At 43.6% G+C, this 21,046-nt stretch overlaps 1 protein-coding gene and 2 long non-coding RNA genes across 8 annotated transcripts in view; 2 read left to right on the forward strand and 1 right to left on the reverse strand.

The window, feature by feature from the left end:
• The window catches only part of LOC133375040 (squalene monooxygenase-like), a 62,285-nt gene that overhangs the window by 21,728 nt on the left and 19,511 nt on the right, over positions 1–21,046 (forward strand). For all 5 annotated transcript variants that reach the window (XM_061606519.1, XM_061606510.1, XM_061606528.1 and 2 more), the window contains exons 5-8: positions 2,146–2,259; positions 3,004–3,175; positions 5,253–5,348; positions 8,515–8,657. In XM_061606519.1, the coding sequence (XP_061462503.1) occupies positions 2,146–2,259; positions 3,004–3,175; positions 5,253–5,348; positions 8,515–8,657 (525 nt within the window). The remainder of the gene's footprint in view (positions 1–2,145; positions 2,260–3,003; positions 3,176–5,252; positions 5,349–8,514; positions 8,658–21,046) is intronic.
• On the reverse strand, positions 47–11,739 carry LOC133375061 (uncharacterized). 2 transcript variants are annotated; one of them, XR_009760060.1, is made up of 3 exons: positions 11,105–11,646; positions 5,262–5,333; positions 47–968 (listed from the first exon to the last, which is right to left on the reverse strand). It is a non-coding gene; the product is annotated as an uncharacterized LOC133375061 (long non-coding RNA). The 2 variants fall into 2 exon arrangements; XR_009760057.1 differs by lacking the exon at positions 5,262–5,333 and having other exon boundaries at positions 11,105–11,739.
• Positions 11,110–20,678, forward strand: LOC133375074 (uncharacterized). The gene is made up of 3 exons (XR_009760066.1): positions 11,110–11,613; positions 20,120–20,228; positions 20,508–20,678. It is a non-coding gene; the product is annotated as an uncharacterized LOC133375074 (long non-coding RNA).

The raw sequence follows: 21,046 nt of genomic DNA on the forward strand, positions 1-21,046 counted from the left end.
TAAAAACTCAGAATCAAATTAGATGACAGTATTACTGTAGTAATACTACTGTTAATTTGTATTTTATTAACTTCACTTCACAGTGAGGATACATACCATTTGTACAAATATATGTATAGTGTATAGATTGCTGAGTATATACGGGAAAATTATTGTTTACAAATTTGCCCTTCAAGTAGGGATGTTTTTTAAAGGGACAAAGCACAAAGAAAAAAATAGCATGGCTGCTGCCACCATAGACATATGCTAAGCTGCTGTGATAGATGGAATACTCATAACCATTCCAGCTGTTCAGGAGGAACAAAAGTTACATAAATCTTCTGTTGTCATTACTTTAGTCTTCTTGACGTTCAGCTGTAGTCCTGCTTTTGTGCTTTCCTCTTTCACTTTCATCAGCATTCGTTTCAAATCGTGGCTGGTTTCTGCTAAGAGTATGGTATCGTCTGCATATCTTAAATTATTGATATTTCTCCCTTCAATTTTCACACCATTCATATTGGTCCAATCCCGCTTTCCGTATGATATGTTCTGCATATAGATTAAACAAATAGGGTGTACCTGACAACATTAGTAGCAATATTTGGGCAGCCTTCTCTTCTAGGCAGAAGTCGATGATAATTCGCAAAAACTTTCATTTTGATTGTTGTATTTTAAATTTCCCAGCTGACATGGCAGCGAGATTCTAGTCTCACTGTGGGATGGAGAAATGAGTAAGGCTATTGACACCGTCACTTCAGAGTGCCTCCTCTGTCGTTGTGGAGTCAGCAATGTCCAAGTTCTCTTTCCAGAATGTGTCTCATTTCCTCAACTGGTTGCTTCACCACCTTTAGCTAAGATAGCTAAAGGGCACAGTCTGAGAGCATGTGATGCAATCACCTTGCTGAATCTAAGTAGGTCAAAGCCTTTTCGGTGCCTGGGAGAGTGACTGCCTGGAAACCACTCTTCCCCCATGCATGTTGCCTTCAGTTCTGTGGCGGAAAAAAGGCAGAATATAAATGTATTTAAATAATGGCCTTTGCAAACCTACCAGTCAGATGCTGTCTGCTTGATAGAACCTTTGATTTAAGCAAACTTTGATTATAACAGACAACAGATCTTGTGTGTGTGACAGAAATGTCTAAATATCCATAAGTCTATCAACAAGAAAGGGTAGAAACTTCAGGCTTTGGATCAGACTGGTGTGAGGAGGTCACAGGCTAGATGAATATGTGTCCAAGGATGTGAATCCAAGTCTAGTCCCACACATAGAGCAGCTACTTGGATTTTGATTGATTGGCACAGAAGTTTTGAAGAGTGTTGGACATGCCTCAAGTGCATATGAAAACTCCACCATCAATACATTGGGAGTGGTACACCGTGCAGGGGTCAGTGGCAATCATTTTGTAGTACCAAATTCACCATATTGACACTGGGGGAAAAAAAACCTTCTTTGTTTAACGATGATTCTCTTGCTTATTTGATATTAAGGGAGGCCATAGCAAACTGCTGCTCAGAAATGTGTAAAATTTACTTTTGAGAACTCTGACCTACACCACTTTATACAGCCACGGCTTCCCCCAATGAATCCTGAGAATTTTTGTTTGTAAAGGGCACTGAAAATTGTTAGGCAACCGCTGTTCCCCTCACAGAGCTACAATTTCCCTGGGAAAAGAAGGGTTGATTGCTAATCCACTTTTGGGATTGTAGCTTTGTGAGGGGAATAGGGGCCTCCACACAACTCCCAGCAACTTTAATAAACTACAGTTCGCAGGATTCTTTTGGGGAAGCCATAACTGTTTAAAGTGACATGATGCTGCTTTATAGGTATAGTGCAGGTGGGGCCAAACTTTAAAATGACATTGAACCTTCAGTGGGTATACATTGCCTCAAGGAGAAACTATATTTATTTATGTATTTTATTAAATTTATATACCGCCCCATAGCTGAAGCTCTCTGGGCGGTTTACAACAGCTAAAACTTCAATACAATTAAAAACACATATTTAGACAATTTAAAAGCATTACATTAAAAAATTCAGAGATTAAAACATTTTTTAAAACACATACTGAAATGCCTGGGTAAAAAGTTTTAACCTGGCACCGAAAAGATAATATTGCACTGTTTATCATATTTATTGCCTTTTGATGTAACCCACTTGTATTGCAGGAGCTGCGTGCACCCCTTACAGTTGTTGCTGATGGTCTCTTTTCCAAGTTTAGAAAAAATCTCATCTCGGACAAAGTTAGAGTTCTATCTCATTTTGTGGGGTGTATTCTGAAAGTAAGTGTTCTTTTAAAAAGCCAAGTGTATGATTATCAAATTTGGATGCTTAAAAAGGAAATGTCTGATACAGTGATCAAGGTGTATGTTTGAGTTGTTCCTTTTAAGTTTAGTGTGGTCATTCCTGTAGCATTTTAACTCCTCTTACAATCCATATCTCATCCATTCTCTGAACAACCTCTGATATATGTCATTAACCATGTTGGGACAATCATATCTCAGCTTTGTAACTTAGCGTATGAATTAGTCCTGTTCCCTTTACTCAGCCACATCACTTTACCCTTCAAGCAATTAAATAAGCCAGGATGTTTTCAGTTAACCTTAGTTTCCCATTCTATCAGAAACAGGGTACTATGGTTATTGGCTTTGAAATAAGCCAGGATATAAAGACAGCTTCAAACCAAGGCTTTGTATCTTGTTAACCATGGTTTCCCGCTTCAGATGAAACAGGAAACTGTAGTTAACTGAGCACGTCCTGGTTTGCTTGCTCTGTGGCTTGTGCAAAAGGAGGAATTGTGGCTATGTGATAGGACTCCAGGGTTGTTCATATTTTGGCTTAATAAGCTGAGGTATGATTGCCTAAATAGTGGCCACATTTAGAATTTTACATATTGGAAAATGACCTTATGTGCTAGTAGTTTGCTGAAAACTCACCAGTGAATTGATGGGCTATCAGGGATGTATTGAGAAACCAGTCAGAGGGCACTTTTAATAATGTTGATTTTTTTTTCTTTTATTGTAAAGAATTCACCTCAGTTTAAAGCCAACCATGCTGAACTTGTTCTGGGAAATCATAGTCCAGTAGTTGTCTACCAAATTTCTTCCAATGAAACCAGAGTCTTTGTTGATGTTCGAGGTGAACTGCCAAAGAACCTTAAAGAATATATGGTTGAAAAGATTTATCCACAGCTACCAGGTAAGCATATGTGCGTAAGTTGTCAGTACTGTGGAAGAAATGATCTGGTTGAGTGTGTCCATTACTTTTCTTTTGGTGTGGAATTGCCTTGTGATTGGAATTGTTTGATCACCCAGATGACATGGTCTAATGGGTCTCTGTCCTGTTCAGGCTTGTTGGGCCACAAGGCTACTGGGCAGGTGAACGGAATGCCAGTTGTCTCTATGGGACCAGGGACAGCTGGGAAGTGTTGAAGGAGATTTCAGGAAGAGACACAGAACCCCAGTTCCTACATTTACTCTGTGGTAGCCCTGCAATAGCTTTCTGGAGACGTTATATTAATCTTTCCCCTTCACCGTGCAAGTGGAGATCCAGTTCTTGTGATTCCTGCTCACCCCTCCCACCCCCCAAAAAAAAATCCCCAGGAAGATTACATGAACCAGTCCTCTATGTGACTGGGCACTCTTGTAGCTAACCTGCAGTGTTAAAGAGGCTGCTTACATACCAGAAGGGAGGAGCTTACACCACTCCTCTGCCACACTGTTCCACTCTTTTCCCTTGTATGTGTGAACCAGGGCAGCATGTTGGATCAGTATCTGCTAGACCAGGGGTGAGGAAAATACAGCTCCCAGCAGCCCCAGCAAACACAGCAAATGGCCGCGGATGATGGGAGTTGTGGTTCAGCAACATCTGGAGCAGAGCTTGGAAAAGCTACTTTTTTTGAACTACAACTCTCATCAGCCCAATCCAGTGGCTATGCTGGCTGGGGCTGATGGGGGTTGTAGTTCAAAAAAGTAACTTTTCCAAGCTCTGATCTAGAGGGCCATGTGTTCCCCCATGTGTGCTAGATCTTGGGCAACGTCTAGGAGCAGCAGAACTTGCTCTGATGAGCAGCAGAGCAGAACTATACAATTATATCTGAAGGACAAACTTGATGAGACACTGGGAGATCCATGCCTGGATCTCCCATGGATATATTTATTTTTAGTTCAAAAATAAATTGAGGGAGTGGCACCAGGGAAGCAGTGTTTGACACACACACACACACACACACACACACACACACACACACGCACCCAGGTGACACACAATGACAAGGACAAATATCTGGTGTAAAACTACATTTGACTGGTTCATTGGTGTTATGATGAATGATTTGCTCTCTTCCTGAACCTCTTAAAATGCAAGGTTGCCTTAAGGAGAAACCTTGCACAGAGGCCTGTTATTTTTCCCCAGCTGATATATTGCTGGTTTGTGGCCTGGAGTTGCTTGATCCAGTTTGAGAGCCCCTCAAAAAGGACCTTTGGCTGCTTGCAGCAGTAAGCCACTGAGGGAGTGAGATGGTCATTGAGCAGAACAAGCCTCCCCTCAGCTCTTTGGAAAAGGTTTGTAGGGGTGTGTGTGTGTGAGGAAAGCTTGAAAGTCCAGTTTTGGTTTTTACATCAGTGTCCTGTTCAGAACCAGGAAGGAATTTTCCCTTGAGCCAGAAACTGGAGGACTTTTATCTTCACCTGTTTGAATATGGCTTGGATGGCTACTTCACCATTTAAATGTATTTGTCCTGTCACTGGCTAAATGCATCCTTTTCATTGTGGTCTGTGGCAATCTAGACCTGAATGTTTTCTGTTGGGGATAGACTCCACTACTGGGTTTTTTTGTTTTGAGCTGCCAATGAATATCTGATTATGTAAGCCCACAGTTGTCCTTTTGAATAACTCCCAGCTCTCTGCTTCTTGTTCCTTCCACATTCTTGTTTGTTCAAGACAGCCTGGTTTTAACAAGCATTCTGAGATGTATGCTTAAAATACTTACCTTGTATTAATAATTGGGGCAATCATTGAACTTTCACAGTTTTATCATTTTGTGCCAATTTATTTTGAAAGAAATCCCAGCTGATTGACTTCAACATGGTTTCCCCCCCAAGTGGATTGAAGTTCATCTCTGGGTTATTGGAGGTCTGTAGGTAGGCTGCCAAGTTGTCTCTGATGACTTTGGGGGGCCAGGTGGTTATAGGTATTAAGGGTGTCTCTCCTCCGAGTCTTGATAAAAAAATGACCCTTTTGGAAAAATCTGAACAATTGCATTTTTTTTTTTGCAGAGCACTTACAGGAGCCTTTCCTAATAGCTGTCCAGAACGATCGTTTGAGGGCCATGCCGGCAAGCTTCCTGCCTCCTTCTCCTGTTAACAAAGCAGGTTGGTGAACAGAAGGGAGAATTAAATGCTGAGGCTTCAGGGTCAGCACATCCAAGGGTGTGGGCACTCCCAGTGGGATTTTTGATCCCCCCCCTTTGAGCAGCACAGAATGCTTCCCCCTGGCCAATGAATGCTATATCACAAATGTCTTTTAATAGATTTTCCCATTTCAAACTGGGTGAGAAACACAAACCCAAACTTCTTGGTTGTGTGGAACTACTTGCATAGTTATTTGGAGTGCAGCCTTTGAAGAACAGTGGGGTTGTTCCTCAACTTATTTTCTTCTAATCTAAACTAACGAGATGTTCTGCACCCCCAGTATCTAGCAACCTCGTTGGATAAAACCTGCCTCACTTCTCTGTACATGGTAAACATCAGAAACTTGGTGATGTTGACATTTATAGGTAACTTTAGGAGGTCCAGTGGGAAATGTCAGAAACGTTTTCTTAATGAGTTTTGTTTGTGGCATAGAAAATGTCCTGTACCAGTAAATGATGGCTTTTAAAAATTTTACTGAAAGTATTTGGTATTGACATTTACTGGTAAATTCCAGTATTTGCCAAATATCTGACATGTTTCATGCTACTTATCCCTCCACGGTTCTTGTGCAACTCTTCTCTCTGTGCAATTTCATTTCCAACCTGAGGTAATTGAACCCAAGCAGTCAAGAATTTGTGACCCTGCTTTTCATCTATCTCACTGGCATTGCAACCTACACTTTGAGAAGTCCATTAAATAGTGTAAATGCAAACTGTCATCTTGCAAAGACCAACAGATTTATTTCTAGTCTTTAAACTTTCTTCTGCCTCCCCCTTTCTTTTCTGCTAATCTTTGAGCTTTCTGTAACTCTTTTAAGCTTTCATGGACCAGAGGCTCATCTGACAAAATGGGCTCTAGTCTACAACAGCTTAGATCAGCCTGTTCTGTGCTGGCTGAGGCTGATGGGAGTTGTAATCCAAAACAACTTGAGGGCACCAGGTTGACAAAGTGTGGCTTATGCTATAATAAATCTGTTGGACTATAGCTCCCATAATCCCTGACCGCTGTCTGTGGTGGCTGTAGCTGATGGGAGTAGAAGTTGTCAGCTTCTGGAGGAAAGCAGGCTGGCTACCCCAGCCTTAAGGTGTTTCTTGGCGATCACTCGTGATGGAGTAAGATTGTCTTCCAAAATATAGTCTTTAACAATGGATCCATCTGAATCTGTATCCACCACCGATGTACCAGACCATGACTAGGGGCTTCTGGATTTCACAGTCCTGCCCCCGTCGCCATTTGCCAATCGCCATGGGACGTTTGTTATGGAAGACACCTGTGTGTGAATTTGTTTTATGTGGGGAGATCGGTGCACCACAATCAACACACAATCTTGACAGCAAAAGGCTTGGGGAAAAAAACCTTAAGGTGTTAATAGGTGAAGCAATTTCCCCACTTTTACCACCAATCTTGTAAATGTTATGCCTACATTGTCTGGAATGAACATTTGCATTTGAAACTGAGGTTATCATACTTTGGACACATCATGAGAAGACATGATTCACTAGAAAAGATAATAATGCTGGGAGAAACGGAAGGGAGTAGAAAAAGAAGAAGGCCAAGCAAGAGAAAGATTGATTCCATAAAGGAAGCCACAGACCTGAACTTACAAGATCTGAACAGGGCGGTTCATGACAGATGCTCTTGGAGGTCGCTGATTCATAGGGTCGCCATAAGTCATAATCGACTTGAAGGCACATAAGAACAACACCCAGCATTGCAAACCTTTATGGATGGCACACATTGTGCAAGATAGGCTCATATCTGCTTTAAGGTAGGGCTGAGCTGGAAGCTCTGTAAGAACTTTCCCAGCAGAAAACAGCACTGGAGGTGGGGGTGTGGGGGTTTAATGAAATTGCCCCACACTATTTATTCACCTTTATTTGCTGCCATTGTTGTCAAAGATTGCCCCTCAGGGTCCCTTGGCCTCACCAACCCCAAGGGGATCTTTGCTTCTGAGAACAGTCCCAATTCCCTGGGCCACTGCTTCACAGACGAACACTGACTTTCCCAAGGTTAGTTTATACCTAATGCCAACCCTAGAAGGTAGACTGCCACCACCCCTTTACTAACCCACACTCTGAGGAAGGGGAACTCAGAGCACTAAGCAGACCGATTGTTAAACTCTGTGCTTTGGAGCATTAACCTAAATTAACCAAGAGTAGTCAGTAGCTTCGTGGTCAAGAATTGGATTTAGAGTCATTAACTCCAAGTAATACACACCAAATAGAGAAGGTAGTTTATTTAAAAAGAAAAGAAAGATACATGTAGAAAAGAGAGCAGCATTACTTTCCTTTAAAGCCAATTATCCTCAACAGGACTGGGAGATTCGTACAGACTGCGAGATTCATACAGACAAAGAAAATAACAAAGTTTACCTATCTTAGCTATTACTCATTTCGTAGTCTGATAGCCTGGTTCCCAAAGGCTTTTACTGAAATCCATAGGCGAAGGGGGATGGATGGAATGAGGGAACAACTAACTGAAAGATCACCCTTCGTTTTATGGGGGTTTGGGTGTCAACAGGGAGGGGGCTAATTAGCCATCCTAGGCGCTCCTTCCGTGATCACCTTCTTTGAGGATAAGGAGGGCTAGACAGTTCACACCAAGCGGTCCCTGAACTGCAATACCCAAACTCCTGACTTTGATCTCAGGAAGCAGATAAGAGATAAGGCTCAGCTGCATCTTCTAGACATTAGCAATTTGCAGCTGTCTGGCACTAAAACACTTTGGTTTCCCCAGCACAGAGTATCCCGGAAGTCTTTGCAAGAAAGCCCCCCAGAATTCCCTCTGGTTGAGCCATTTTAGCTTGACCAAACTTAGCTATTCTTGACAATTGCCACATGTTTTGTGATCCTGGCAATGATGGCACTTCCAGAAAGCGGGAAATGCCATTTCCTCCCCTCTTCAGTCCATAAACTCTAGGATTTAGAGTAAGTGCAGGAATCATTGCCCTCACTCTGCTTGACTTTATGATGATGTCACACCATCATATAGGATTGTCATGAAGCAACTTCTAGGAAAGGTTAGCAGCACCTGCCAACCACAAGGCATGCAGAAGGTTAGAATGAATGCTAGGATGTTACACTTGCATGATTGTGCTTGATTTTGGGGGTACTTCCTTTTTTTTTAGGAGTCCTCCTTTTGGGTGATGCTTACAACATGAGGCACCCTCTAACAGGTGGAGGAATGACTGTTGTTCTGAATGACATCAAGATATGGAGGCACCTGCTACAGGCCATTCCAGGTCTTTATGAGGATTCTGCTCTTCTGCAGGTAGGATATGATTTTGGCTCTCCCTTTTCTGAGAGGCTTCTTCCTCGGGTATGGTTTATTTTCTACCGTTTTAAGTAGCTAACTATGTTAGGCCAGGGATTGGCAGGATGGAGAGGATCTGAGCGCTGATCACCTGCACAGCACACTTTCAGGTGGAAGGGAGGAGTGTGGTCACAATTGCATCATACATTTAAAGCATATGGCTCACCCAAAAGAATCCTAGGAACTGTAATTTGTTAAGGTTGCTGGGATATTGTAGCTCTGTTGGGGGTAAGCTCGTGGGGGAAGCCATGTGCTTTAAATGTATGGTGTGGATGTGAAGTGCTACTTCTTTGCCTGGATGAGCATCATTAGGGGAGGCTGTTATCAAACTGAATCAGTGGAGGTTAGCCATAAAGACTGAAGATAACAGGCCTGACTTCCTGTCCTCATTTGAAAGCTGCAGTTTTGGTGACATGACCTTGACAGAGATAGGGGGAGTCATTCTACCATTTTTCCCTATAGCACAAGTCTGGTGTTTGCCATTGTTGTGTCTTAGAAATATCAGGTCAGACAATTTGCCTCTCTGTCCCAGTATTACATCACATGGATTCAGTCAGTGTACACACTGCTTTTCGGCAGTAAACTATTGATGTGGCGTTAAGGACATAGGAATGAGCTAGATGCAAAAGAGGAGCTGAGGTAAATATTTTTGATGGCACCTGACAGAGTTTTTTCTCTGGATCTTCTTGAGAGTTTTGTTACAAATAAACAGTTTTTCCTTGGCACAGGAGTGTCTCCTATTGCCTCCCTTGTTCCCACAACACACTGCATCTTTTTGCATAGTTGAGTGTGTCTGCTGTAGAGGGAGCCATGAGACTGTAAGAACAGCATTCTAAGGACAGACTGTGTTTTTGACTGTAATTCTAAGGACAGACTGTGTTTTTGACTGTGTTGGGCCATATCGAAGCATTTGATGGAAGCCAACAAGAGACCTTTATGCCAACAAGCCAGGAAGATAGGAAATCCATCACAGAAACCTGCAGTCTTCCTGCTTGTGGTGCGGAAATATTTGAAATATGGTTAGCCCAAGTCTGTTATTCTGCAGATTTTTTAAAAAAGTGAGACCAGTGAACGCATTGCAGACCATGCCACTAAGCCCCAGAACCTCGACGAATGGTGTGATCTCTTGGGCTTTGTAATTATCTCATCTGCACAGTATGTAATGAAGAATTCCAACATTTCCTCTGTGACCCACTTTAACTATGTTGGTGTCCAAGAAAAGGACAGCTGAAGCACCATCCCATGATGTGTGAGACGTTTGTTATGTGCATTCTGCTAATGACTTTCACTCACTCATGTATGCCAAGTAATCCCTGCACTTGCTCAAGTTGTAGTGAGCAACATAAACAATGGATGCCTGGTTTGCTGAATGTCATGCCTGTAAGAAGATAGGCTGCAGAGAGAGAATCTGCCAATTATGGGCAAGTTCTGGGAAGCAAGAAGATGGTATCAAGTTTGCCTCCTTCTAACCCAGGTCATAAGTTAGGCAGCCTTTCACAACCAGTGTGCCTCCAGATGTTGTTGGACTACCATTGGCAATGCTAGCTGAGGCTGTTGGGAGTTGTGGTCCAGCAACACCTGGAGGCCCACTAGCTGGGGAAGGCTGGACTAGTGCGTAGGAACAATTACAATAGTTATTGTATAGAAGTAGAAGAGGACAACAAAAAGGGAAGAACAAGAGCCCTATTTCAAAAGATTAGAGAAATGAAAGCGAAATTTAAACCAAGAGTAGGGATGTTGAATAATCAATAGGGGAACACACTGACTGACTGAGATGAAATAAAAGGAAGATGGAAGCAATACACTGAAGAACTCTATAAAAGAGATGCAAGGATGACAGACTCATTCATGGAGAACCATATGACGAAGAATCAGAAATTCTAGATGTGAGGTGAAAGCTGCTCTTAAAACACTTGGAAGAAACAAATCACCAGGAACAGATGGCATAGCAATAGAGTTGCTACAAGCTACTGAGACTGAATCTGTCCAAATTTTGACAAAAATCTGTCAAGAAATATGGAAAACTAAACAATGGCCCCCAGACTGGAAGCGTTCAATATACATCCCAGTTCCAAAGAAAGGGGCTTCCAGGGAATGCAGTAATTATCGAACTATTGCCTTAATATCCCATGCAAGTAAAGTAACTAAGATGGCGGCTTAGGTGGAGGAGCTTGCGTTTGGAGCTCCTGCCGTTTACCTTTTTATACCTTTTAATATCCTTTTAACACCATCCATGCTTATATGTGAGTGTGTGGCTGTGAATGGACGGCTGAATGTTTTGGTGCTACCCTCTTCCCCCTACCCTGAAAACAGTGGAACAGTTATTACACCGAAGACGCTGAGGACTGCTGGGTTTTGAAGTGGGAAAGGTAAAATCGAAGTCGGGGATGAGCAAGGCCTCCTACCTTCCCAGCTGGTGTCGTGCCGTGCCGCACAGCGCTCCCTTTTGCTGGCGTCATTGGTTGTGGTCGTGACTGTGTGGGTGCTGCTTGTGGTTGTCTGCTGGCATCTGCTGGTGTGGCCTGCGCTGTGTCTGTTGCCTCCGTTGTCGGGCTCCTTGCTGCGGCCTTCGTTTCTGCCGGCCTTCTTTCCTGCCGTCGTGGCACTTCCGCTGTCGTCGCTGTTGTTGGGCTTCCGTCGCCGTTTTTGCTGTCGCGGCGGCTGTGACCTCACTGCCTTTGCCGTCGGGCTCCGCTTTCTGCTTCGTGTGGCTTGGCTTGCCTTGCTGCTTGTGGGGAGCCGTGGCCAGTCGTTGCTGGGCGGCGGTTCCCTTCCCGCTGTGGCCGCCGCGGCCTGTCCTTTCCGTCGTGGGCTGGTCCGTGCCTTTCGTCGCTGCGGCTGTTTGCTGCGTCTTCTGTTGTAGCTTCTGCTCCATCACTGCTGTGGCTGCGTGGCTGCCGCCCCTTTGCTGTTGGTGTGTTTTCCACCTCTGCCGCTGTGGTCTGCGCTCTGTTTGTTATATCTGGACTTTCGAAAGTGACGTTTTTTGTGGGAAGAAGAACGGTTCCAGAGCTGGCATTTGTGCCAGCGATAGTGTTGCTGTGTGGGTTTGAATTGGATGAATGGGTGTTTGTATAAGTCTCTGTACAGTGTATGGTGTGAGTGAGTGTATGTTTTTATGTATATGAGTTTTTGCATTTATAGTTTAGTATGTGCCTGGGGAAGAGGTTTTCACATCAAGAGGGGAGACCTGAGGGGGCCCCAATTGCCGTAGTGACGGGCAGAGGGAGGTATGGTGTTGTGAGAGGGACGTGCCAGGTAAGGGGAACGCGGCCCAGACATGTAGTGGCTGTGCCTTGTTCCGGTCCTTCTCATACCCGCAGGGTTGTCGGTTGTCCTCTCAGCCAACTGTCAGATCTCCAGTTGATGCTTATTAATGCCAGATCAGTACATAATAAAACCTCCCTCGTCCATGATTTAATTGTGGACGAGGCAGCTGCTCTGGCATGCATAACCGAGACCTGGGTGAGCGAACAGGGAGGAGTTAGCCTCTCCCAGCTCTGCCCACTGGGGTATCTGGTCCAGCATCATGGTAGATCTGAGGGTCGGGGAGGTGGGGTTGCTGTGGTCTATAAGAGTTCCATCTCACTCACCAAGCACCGTGTCCATACAATTACTGGTCTGGAGTGTTTACACCTTGTGCTGGGCGAGAGGGACAGACTGGGAATCCTTTTGGTGTACCGCCCACCTTGCTGCCCAATGGCTTCCCTAACTGAGCTGACGGACGTGGTCTCGGAGGTATTGTTGAGATCCCCCAGACTATTAGTACTGGGGGATGTCAACATCCATGCCGAGGCTACTTTGACTGGGGCAGCTCAGGACTTCATGGCCGCCATGACAACCATGGGGCTGTCTCAACGTGTTAGTGGCCCAACACATACATCTGGGCACACTCTTGACCTTGTTTTTGCTACTGGACATGGGGATAGTAATCTGGATGTGTCAGGCCCAGGATGAGACTCAGGAACCAGACCAGGGGTTGTAAGTAATTCAGTTTTTATTAGAGTAATGTCCAAACAAAGACTGCGTCTTCTCATGAAGCAACAGAGATACAGGTCCTGCGGCATTGGGAGAAAGTTGACAGAGCAAGGGGCTGCTTTCCCGCCTGTTCTTTAAGAAGGGGCTAAACGGGCGCGCAACCTTTCGCTCCTCCTTAACTGCCCCTCAGGTACTACCCGCCTTCCCCCCTTCTCTCATGTCTTTTCAAATGTCTTCGTGTGTGCGGTGAAGGGGGAAGCATCGGCCCCTCCTCTTCTGAAGTTTCCGATTCCAGTATGGGGGATAGGGGGGGCTGATGGTAAACTGCCTCGCGGCTTTTCTGCCTTGGACAGCCCTCCCTCTTCCCCCTCCTGTTCTGAGCTTTGGAGCAGGGGAGGTGTGGGAATGTCCAGGGAAGAATCTGAAACTCTAAAGCTCTCAGGCTCCCCGTTGCTAGGCAACTCTATCTCTGGCATTTCCTCTGCTTCGTCTTCGCTCCACTCATAAGAACATAAGAACATAAGAAGAGCCTGCTGGATCAGGCCAGTGGCCCATCTAGTCCAGCATCCTGTTCTCACAGTGGCCAACCAGGTGCCTGGGGGAAGCCCGCAAGCAGGACCCGAGTGCAAGAACACTCTCCCCTCCTGAGGCTTCCAGCAACTGGTTTTCAGAAGCATGCTGCCTCTGACTAGGGTGGCAGAGCACAGCCATCATGGCTAGTAGCCATTGATAGCCCTGTCCTCCATGAATTTGTCTAATCTTCTTTTAAAGCCACCCAAGCTGGTGGCCATTACTGCATGTTGTGGGAGCAAATTCCATAGTTTAATGATGCGCTGAGTAAAGAAGTACTTCCTTTTGTCTGTCCTGAATCTTCCAACATTCAGCTTCTTTGAATGTCCACGAGTTCTAGTATTATGAGAGAGGGAGAAGAACTTTTCTCTATCCACTTTCTCACTGCCATGCATAATTTTATACACTTCTATCATGTCTCCTCTGACCCGCCTTTTCTCTAAACTAAAAAGCCCCAAATGCTGCAACCTTTCCTCGTAAGGGAGTCGCTCCATCCCCTTGATCATTCTGGTTGCCCTCTTCTGAACCTTTTCCAACTCTAGAATATCCTTTTCGAGATGAGGCGACCAGAACTGTACACAGTATTCCAAATGCGGCCACACCATAGATTTATACAATGGCATGATGATATCGGCTGTTTTATTTTCAATACCTTTCCTAATTATCGCTAGTATGGAATTTGCCTTTTTCACAGCTGCCGCACACTGGGTCGACATTTTCATCGTGCTGTCCACTACAACCCCGAGGTCTCTCTCCTGGTCGGTCACCGCCAGTTCAGACCCCATGAGCGTATATGTGAAATTCAGATTTTTTGCTCCAATATGCATAATTTTACACTTTATATTGAATTGCATTTGCCATTTTTCTGCCCATTCACTCAGTTTGGAGAGGTCTTTTTGGAGCTCTTCGCAATCCCTTTTTGTTTTAACAACCCTGAACAATTTAGTGTCATCAGCAAACTTGGCCACTTCACTGCTCACTCCTAATTCTAGGTCATTAATGAACAAGTTGAAAAGTACAGGTCCCAATACCGATCCTTGAGGGACTCCACTTTCTACAGCCCTCCATTGGGAGAACTGTCCGTTTATTCCTACTCTCTGCTTTCTGCTTCTTAACCAATTCCTTATCCACAAGAGGACCTCTCCTCTTATTCCATGACTGCTAAGCTTCCTCAGAAGCCTTTGGTGAGGTACCTTGTCAAACGCTTTTTGAAAGTCTAAGTACACTATGTCCACTGGATCACCTCTATCTATATGCTTGTTGACACTCTCAAAGAATTCTAATAGGTTACTGAGACAGGACTTTCCCTTGCAGAAACCAGAACATTTTGGGACAAGCCGGGCCTGTACAAAAGGGACGGGCTCCACTTGAACTAGAATGGAACCAGACTGCTGGCACTTATAATTAAAAAGGTGGCAGAGCAGCTTTTAAACTGACTGAGGGGGGAAACCCGACAGGAGCTGAGAAAGGTCCGGTTCGGAATAAACCTCCCCCCTGGGATAAAAACCAAAGAAATGATGACATTTTAAAAGGGGTAGGTCTAGAAGTAGGCATTGTGAGAGCAGGAGCACAGGATATAAATTCAGAAGAGCAAAATTACTACAGGCCTAACCACAAGTGCCAAAGACACTTGAAGAGAGACACTGCTTACGAAGACTTCCGGGAAGGGTGACTTCGCTTGTGCCTGCTTTTGGGACGGGCTCCCGCCTCAAAAGAAGCTTATTCAGATATAAATCAGTCAGAACATTTTTTTTTTTGACTGATGAAATTTCTCCCGGGCAGGGAGAAACGTAGAGATCAACCTCAAAAGCCTGTTTTTGTTGGGAGGACTGGATTTCATTAATTTATGAGATAAGGTCCAGCCAACAATGCCGGATGGACTTCCTAACAAGCTCTATCTGTATAAGCGATACGTTTATCTTTTCTTTAAAGAGAGAACGGACTAACAGGCAAGCACCCTTCTTTCTATTATTTTTTTACTTGGTTTAAATTGTTGCAGCAAAAGGAGATTTGTCAGATTGATCGGCTTTGGACAACTTCTGGGTGAGATATAGCTCTTCTCGGTTATTCACGAAATTAACAGCTTATCTCTGTTTCTGTCGCAAAAAGCTGTCCTGGAAGTGCATTCTAAAGATAATAAACAGAAGAGGGATTTCTATTCCTGATTTCTATTCCGAGGAATATTATATTGTCTGGGACTATTCTCTTTTTGGTCTATTTTATTTTGACGAATCTGCTTCTTCACGACGCCACTAACTGTTTTGATGCTGGGAACTAAATTTGTTTTGAATTCTTGAACATAGAGAGATAAGGCAGGTTGCTCTGTTTATATTGTGATGTCATCAAGCCTGGAATATTAACCCAATTGTTGCTGAAATAAGAAGTGGTTCTTCTTTATTTTTGTTTTGCTTTGTTTTCGTGGTTTTAAAAATGGCAATCAAGAAAGTGGCTGAGAATCTGGAAGTAACTATGTTTCAGAAAATAATGGATGAGATTGAGATAACGAAACAAACCCTGCGACAGGGTAGTAAGGAGCTGAAAATTGAACTGAGCAAAATGACGCAGGAGCTTAAAGAAATAGGGGATCCTGTGAGAGAGGAGAATGAGATCAGAGATGAGAAAAGAAAAAATAAAGGGAAGATACAAGCCCTGGAGATTGGAACAAATGTGGAATTGGAAAAAGATCTGGAGTTTATGGATTTTAGAAATAAAATCTACTGTTTGGAATTTAACGTTATCTCTGAAGAAATTAATGAAGATATTAGAGATAAAGTTATCAATGGCTTGGATAATCTTCTGGACTGGAATGATGTGATGGAGCTTGATATAGAGAAAATCTATGGAATTAACTGCAGCCATGTGACAATGGAAAAACTCTTAAGAGATGAGCCAGTGCATTTTGTAAAAAAGAACACAGATATGACTTTACAACAGTATTTCAGCAACTTATTCAGAATGGATGGCAAGAAAATATTTGGGATAGAGGAAATTCCCATCAGACTCTTATTATATGACTATGGCTACAACAGCAAGATTATTATGGAATACTGATAATGGAAGATTGGACACTGAAATTACTGGACTTAACAGGACTATTGAAGATGGAAGATGGAACTAATAGGGATAATGGAATAATGGCTATTGAAATTATTGGACCTAACAGATTCTGATGAGATGGATTAATCGAAATGTTTATTTGGACTATGGTTATGACAATAAGATTATTATAATTATTAACGAGATGGATTAATTGACATGTTTATTTGGAGAAAAATTGATAGATATATTTCTTAAAGAATTGAAACCTCTCTTTGACTTTTTGTGGAAAGAATAAAGTATTTATGAGATTTGATGATTAATTAAGATAACTACTGGAGGAAAGCGATTTTATAATATGATTTAAGAGACAGGATTGTTATATATTGTAGATCTATAACTGATTTGATATGTGACAAATGGGAACTCAACATTTTATTTTTTTTGTTTAATCATTTTTGTTTTGTTTTGTTTTTTGTCTTTGAATGTTTTATGATTTTGTTTTCTATGTTTTATGAAAATCTGAATAAAAATTATTGTAAAAAAAAAAAAGAGAGAGAGACACTGCTTACAAGTGCCTGTACGCTAATGCTAGGAGCCTGCGAACCAAGATGGGAGAACTGGAGTGCTTGGTCTTAGAGGAGAGCATTGATATAGTGAGCATAACGGAGACCTGGTGGAATGGAGAAAACCAGTGGGATACGGTTATCCCTGGATATATACTATATCGGAAGGACAGGGAAGGACGTATTGGTGGCGGAGTCGCTCTATACGTGAAAGAAGGCATTGAATCCAGCAAGCTCGAAACCCCCAAAGAGGCAGACTCCTCCACAGAATCATTGTGGGTGGTGATACCATGCCCCAGGAGGGACTTAATACTGGGAACGATCTATCGTCCCCCTGATCAAAATGCTCAGGGAGATCTTGAGATGAGATATGAAATTGAGGAAGCATCCAAACTAGGAAATGTGGTAGTAATGGGTGACTTCAACTACCCGGACATAGACTGGCTGCATATGTGTTCCAGTCATGACAAAGAAGCAAAGTTTCTAGATATTCTAAATGACTATTCCCTAGACCAGTTGGTCATGGAACCGACCAGAGGGACGGCAACCCTGGACTTAATCCTCAGTGGGGACCGGGACCTGGTGCGAGATGTAAGTGTTGTCAAACCGATTGGGAGCAGTGACCACAGTGCTATTAAATTAAACATACATGTAACCGGCCAATTGCCAAGAAAATCCAACACGGTCACATTTGACTTCAAAAGAGGAAACTTCACAAAAATGAGGGGATTGGTAAAAAGAAAGCTGAAAAACAAAGTCCAGAGGGTCACATCACTCGAAAATGCTTGGAAGTTGTTTAAAAACACTATATTAGAAGCTCAACTGGAGTGCATACTGCAGATCAGAAAAGGTACCGCCAGGGCCAAGAAGATGCCGGCATGGTTAACGAGCAAAGTCAAGGAAGCTCTTAGAGGCAAAAAGTCTTCCTTCAAAAAATGGAAGTCTTGTCCGAATGAAGAAAATAAAAAAGAACACAAACTCTGGCAAAAGAAATGCAAGAAGACAATAAGGGATGCTAAAAAAGAATTTGAGGAGCACATTGCTAAGAACATAAAAAACAACAACAAAAAATTCTATAAATACATTCAAAGCAGGGGACCATCTAGGGAGACGATTGGACCCTTGGATGATAAGGGAGTCAAAGGTGTACTAAAGAACGATCAGGAGATTGCAGAGAAGCTAAATGAATTCTTTGCATCTGTCTTCACAGTGGAAGATATAGGGCAGATCCCTGAACCTGAACTAACATTTGCAGGAAGGGATTCTGAGGAACTGAGACAAATAGTGGTAATGAGAGAGGAAGTTCTAAGCTTAATGGACAATATAAAAACTGACAAATCACCGGGCCCGGATGGCATCCACCCGAGAGTTCTCAAAGAGCTCAAAGGTGAAATTGCTGATCTGCTAACTAAAATATGTAACTTGTCCCTTGGGTCCTCCTCCGTGCCTGAGGACTGGAAAGTGGCAAATGTAACGCCAATCTTCAAAAAGGGATCCAGAGGGGATCCCGGAAATTACAGGCCAATTAGCTTAACTTCTGTCCCTGGAAAACTGGTAGAAAGTATTATTAAAGCTAGATTAACTAAGCACATAGAAGAACAAGCCTTGCTGAAGCAGAGCCAGCATGGCTTCTGCAAGGGAAAGTCCTGTCTCAGTAACCTATTAGAATTCTTTGAGAGTGTCAACAAGCATATAGATAGAGGTGATCCAGTGGACATAGTGTACTTAGACTTTCAAAAAGCGTTTGACAAGGTACCTCACCAAAGACTTCTGAGGAAGCTTAGCAGTCATGGAATAAGAGGAGAGGTCCTCTTGTGGATAAGGAATTGGTTAAGAAGCAGAAAGCAGAGAGTAGGAATAAACGGACAGTTCTCCCAATGGAGGGCTGTAGAAAGTGGAGTCCCTCAAGGATCGGTATTTGGACCTGTACTTTTCAACTTGTTTGTTAATGACCTAGAATTAGGAGTGAGCAGTGAAGTGGCTGAGGTTGCTGACGATACTAAATTGTTCAGGGTCGTTAAAACAAAAAGGGATTGTGAAGAGCTCCAAAAAGACCTCTCCAAACTGAGTGAATGGGCGGAAAAATGGCAAATGCAATTCAATATAAAGTGTAAAATTATGCATATTGGAGCAAAAAATCTGAATTTCACATATACGCTCATGGGGTCTGAACTGGCGGTGACCGACCAGGAGAGAGACCTCGGGGTTGTAGTGGACAGCACGATGAAAATGTCGACCCAGTGTGCGGCAGCTGTGAAAAAGGCAAATTCCATACTAGCGATAATTAGGAAAGGTATTGAAAATAAAACAGCCGATATCATCATGCCATTGTATAAATCTATGGTGCGGCCGCATTTGGAATACTGTGTACAGTTCTGGTCGCCTCATCTCAAAAAGGATATTATAGAGTTGGAAAAGGTTTAGAAGAGGGCAACCAGAATGATCAAGGGGATGGAGCGACTCCCTTACGAGGAAAGGTTGCAGCATTTGGGGCTTTTTAGTTTATAGAAAAGGCGGGTCAGAGGAGACATGATAGAAGTGTATAAAATTATGCATGGCATTGAGAAAGTGGATAGAGAAAAGTTCTTCTCCCTCTCTCATAATACTAGAACTCGTGGACATTCAAAGAAGCTGAATGTTGGAAGATTCAGGACAGACAAAAGGAAGTACTTCTTTACTCAGCGCATAGTTAAACTATGGAATTTGCTCCCACAAGATGCAGTAATGGCCACCAGCTTGGGTGGCTTTAAAAGAAGATTAGACAAATTCATGGAGGACAGGGCTATCAATGGCTACTAGCCATGATGGCTGTGCTCTGCCACCCTAGTCAGAGGCAGCATGCTTCTGAAAACCAGTTGCTAGAAGCCTCAGGAGGGGAGAGTGTTCTTGCACTCGGGTCCTGCTTGCGGGCTTCCCCCAGGCACCTGGTTGGCCACTGTGAGAACAGGATGCTGGACTAGATGGGCCACTGGCCTGATCCAGCAGGCTCTTCTTATGTTCTTATGTTCTTATCAGCTGGTCCATAGCCTTTCCAGTGAATCAAGTACTGCAACTTACGGCGTCTTATTCTGGAGTCTAGGATTTCCTCAACTTCAAACTCAGTCTGGTCATTTACCAGGAGCGGAGCTCCGGGAGGCTCCTCCGGCAGCAACTCACTGGGAGGGGTGGCTTTCATTAACAGGGATCGATGAAACACAGGATGTATTTTAAACGTGTCAGGTAGCTTCAGTCGGTACGCCACGGGATTAATTTGAGTTTCTATTTCAAAAGGACCCACCCTCTTGTCTTGTAATTTTCTACATTTGCCTGGCATCTGGAGGAAGCGGGTGGACAGCCAGACCTGGTCTCCCGGCTGAAGGGGGGGGTCCTTCCTGTGCAGGTCAGCAACTCGCTTGTACTCCGTTTTGGCTTCGTTTAACTGCTGTTTCAATGTCTGTTGCGCCGCCTGCAATTCCCTAAGGAAGTTCTCTGCGGCCGGTACCAGCATACCTTCTGAGCTGCTTGGAAAGACTCTAGGATGGAATCCATAATTAGCAAAGAACGGGGTTTGCTGAGTGCTGGAGTGCAGGGAGTTGTTGTAGGCAAATTCTGCAAAATGCAAATATGATATCCAGTCAGTCTGTTGATAGGACACATAACTACGTAAATATCTTTCCAGAACGGCGTTCAAGTGTTCCGTCTGGCCGTCTGTCTGGGGGTGATGGGCGGAGGAGAGTTTTAATTCCATCTGCAGCTGTTTCCACATTGCTCTCCAAAAATTGGCTGTGAACTGAGTTCCTCGGTCCGAGACTACGCTGTTTGGCAATCCATGCAGCCGGTAGACTTCTTTGATGAAAAACTTGGCCGTTTCTTTAGCCTCTAAGGCCCCTGCACAAGGAAGAAAATGCGCCATTTTGGTGAGTAAATCTACCACTACTAGGATGGCTGTCATTCCTTGGGACTTGGGTAGATCAGTTTTAAAATCCATGGAGAGGTCCTTCCAGGGTTCGTGTGGGACAGGTAACGGTTGTAACAGTCCTGCTGGTTTTCCTATTTGTGTTTTTGTCCGCAGACAGACAGAGCAGGACTTTACATAGTTCTCGATATCCCGATGCATTTTAGGCCACCAAAAGTCCTTGGCCACATTCTGAATGGTTTTGTAAATCCCAAAGTGTCCCGCTGTGATGGAATCATGGCACTGGCGTAGGATTCTGAGCC

This window comes from Rhineura floridana, chromosome 1, assembly GCF_030035675.1.
Source record: "Rhineura floridana isolate rRhiFlo1 chromosome 1, rRhiFlo1.hap2, whole genome shotgun sequence".
NCBI lineage: Eukaryota > Metazoa > Chordata > Lepidosauria > Squamata > Rhineuridae > Rhineura > Rhineura floridana.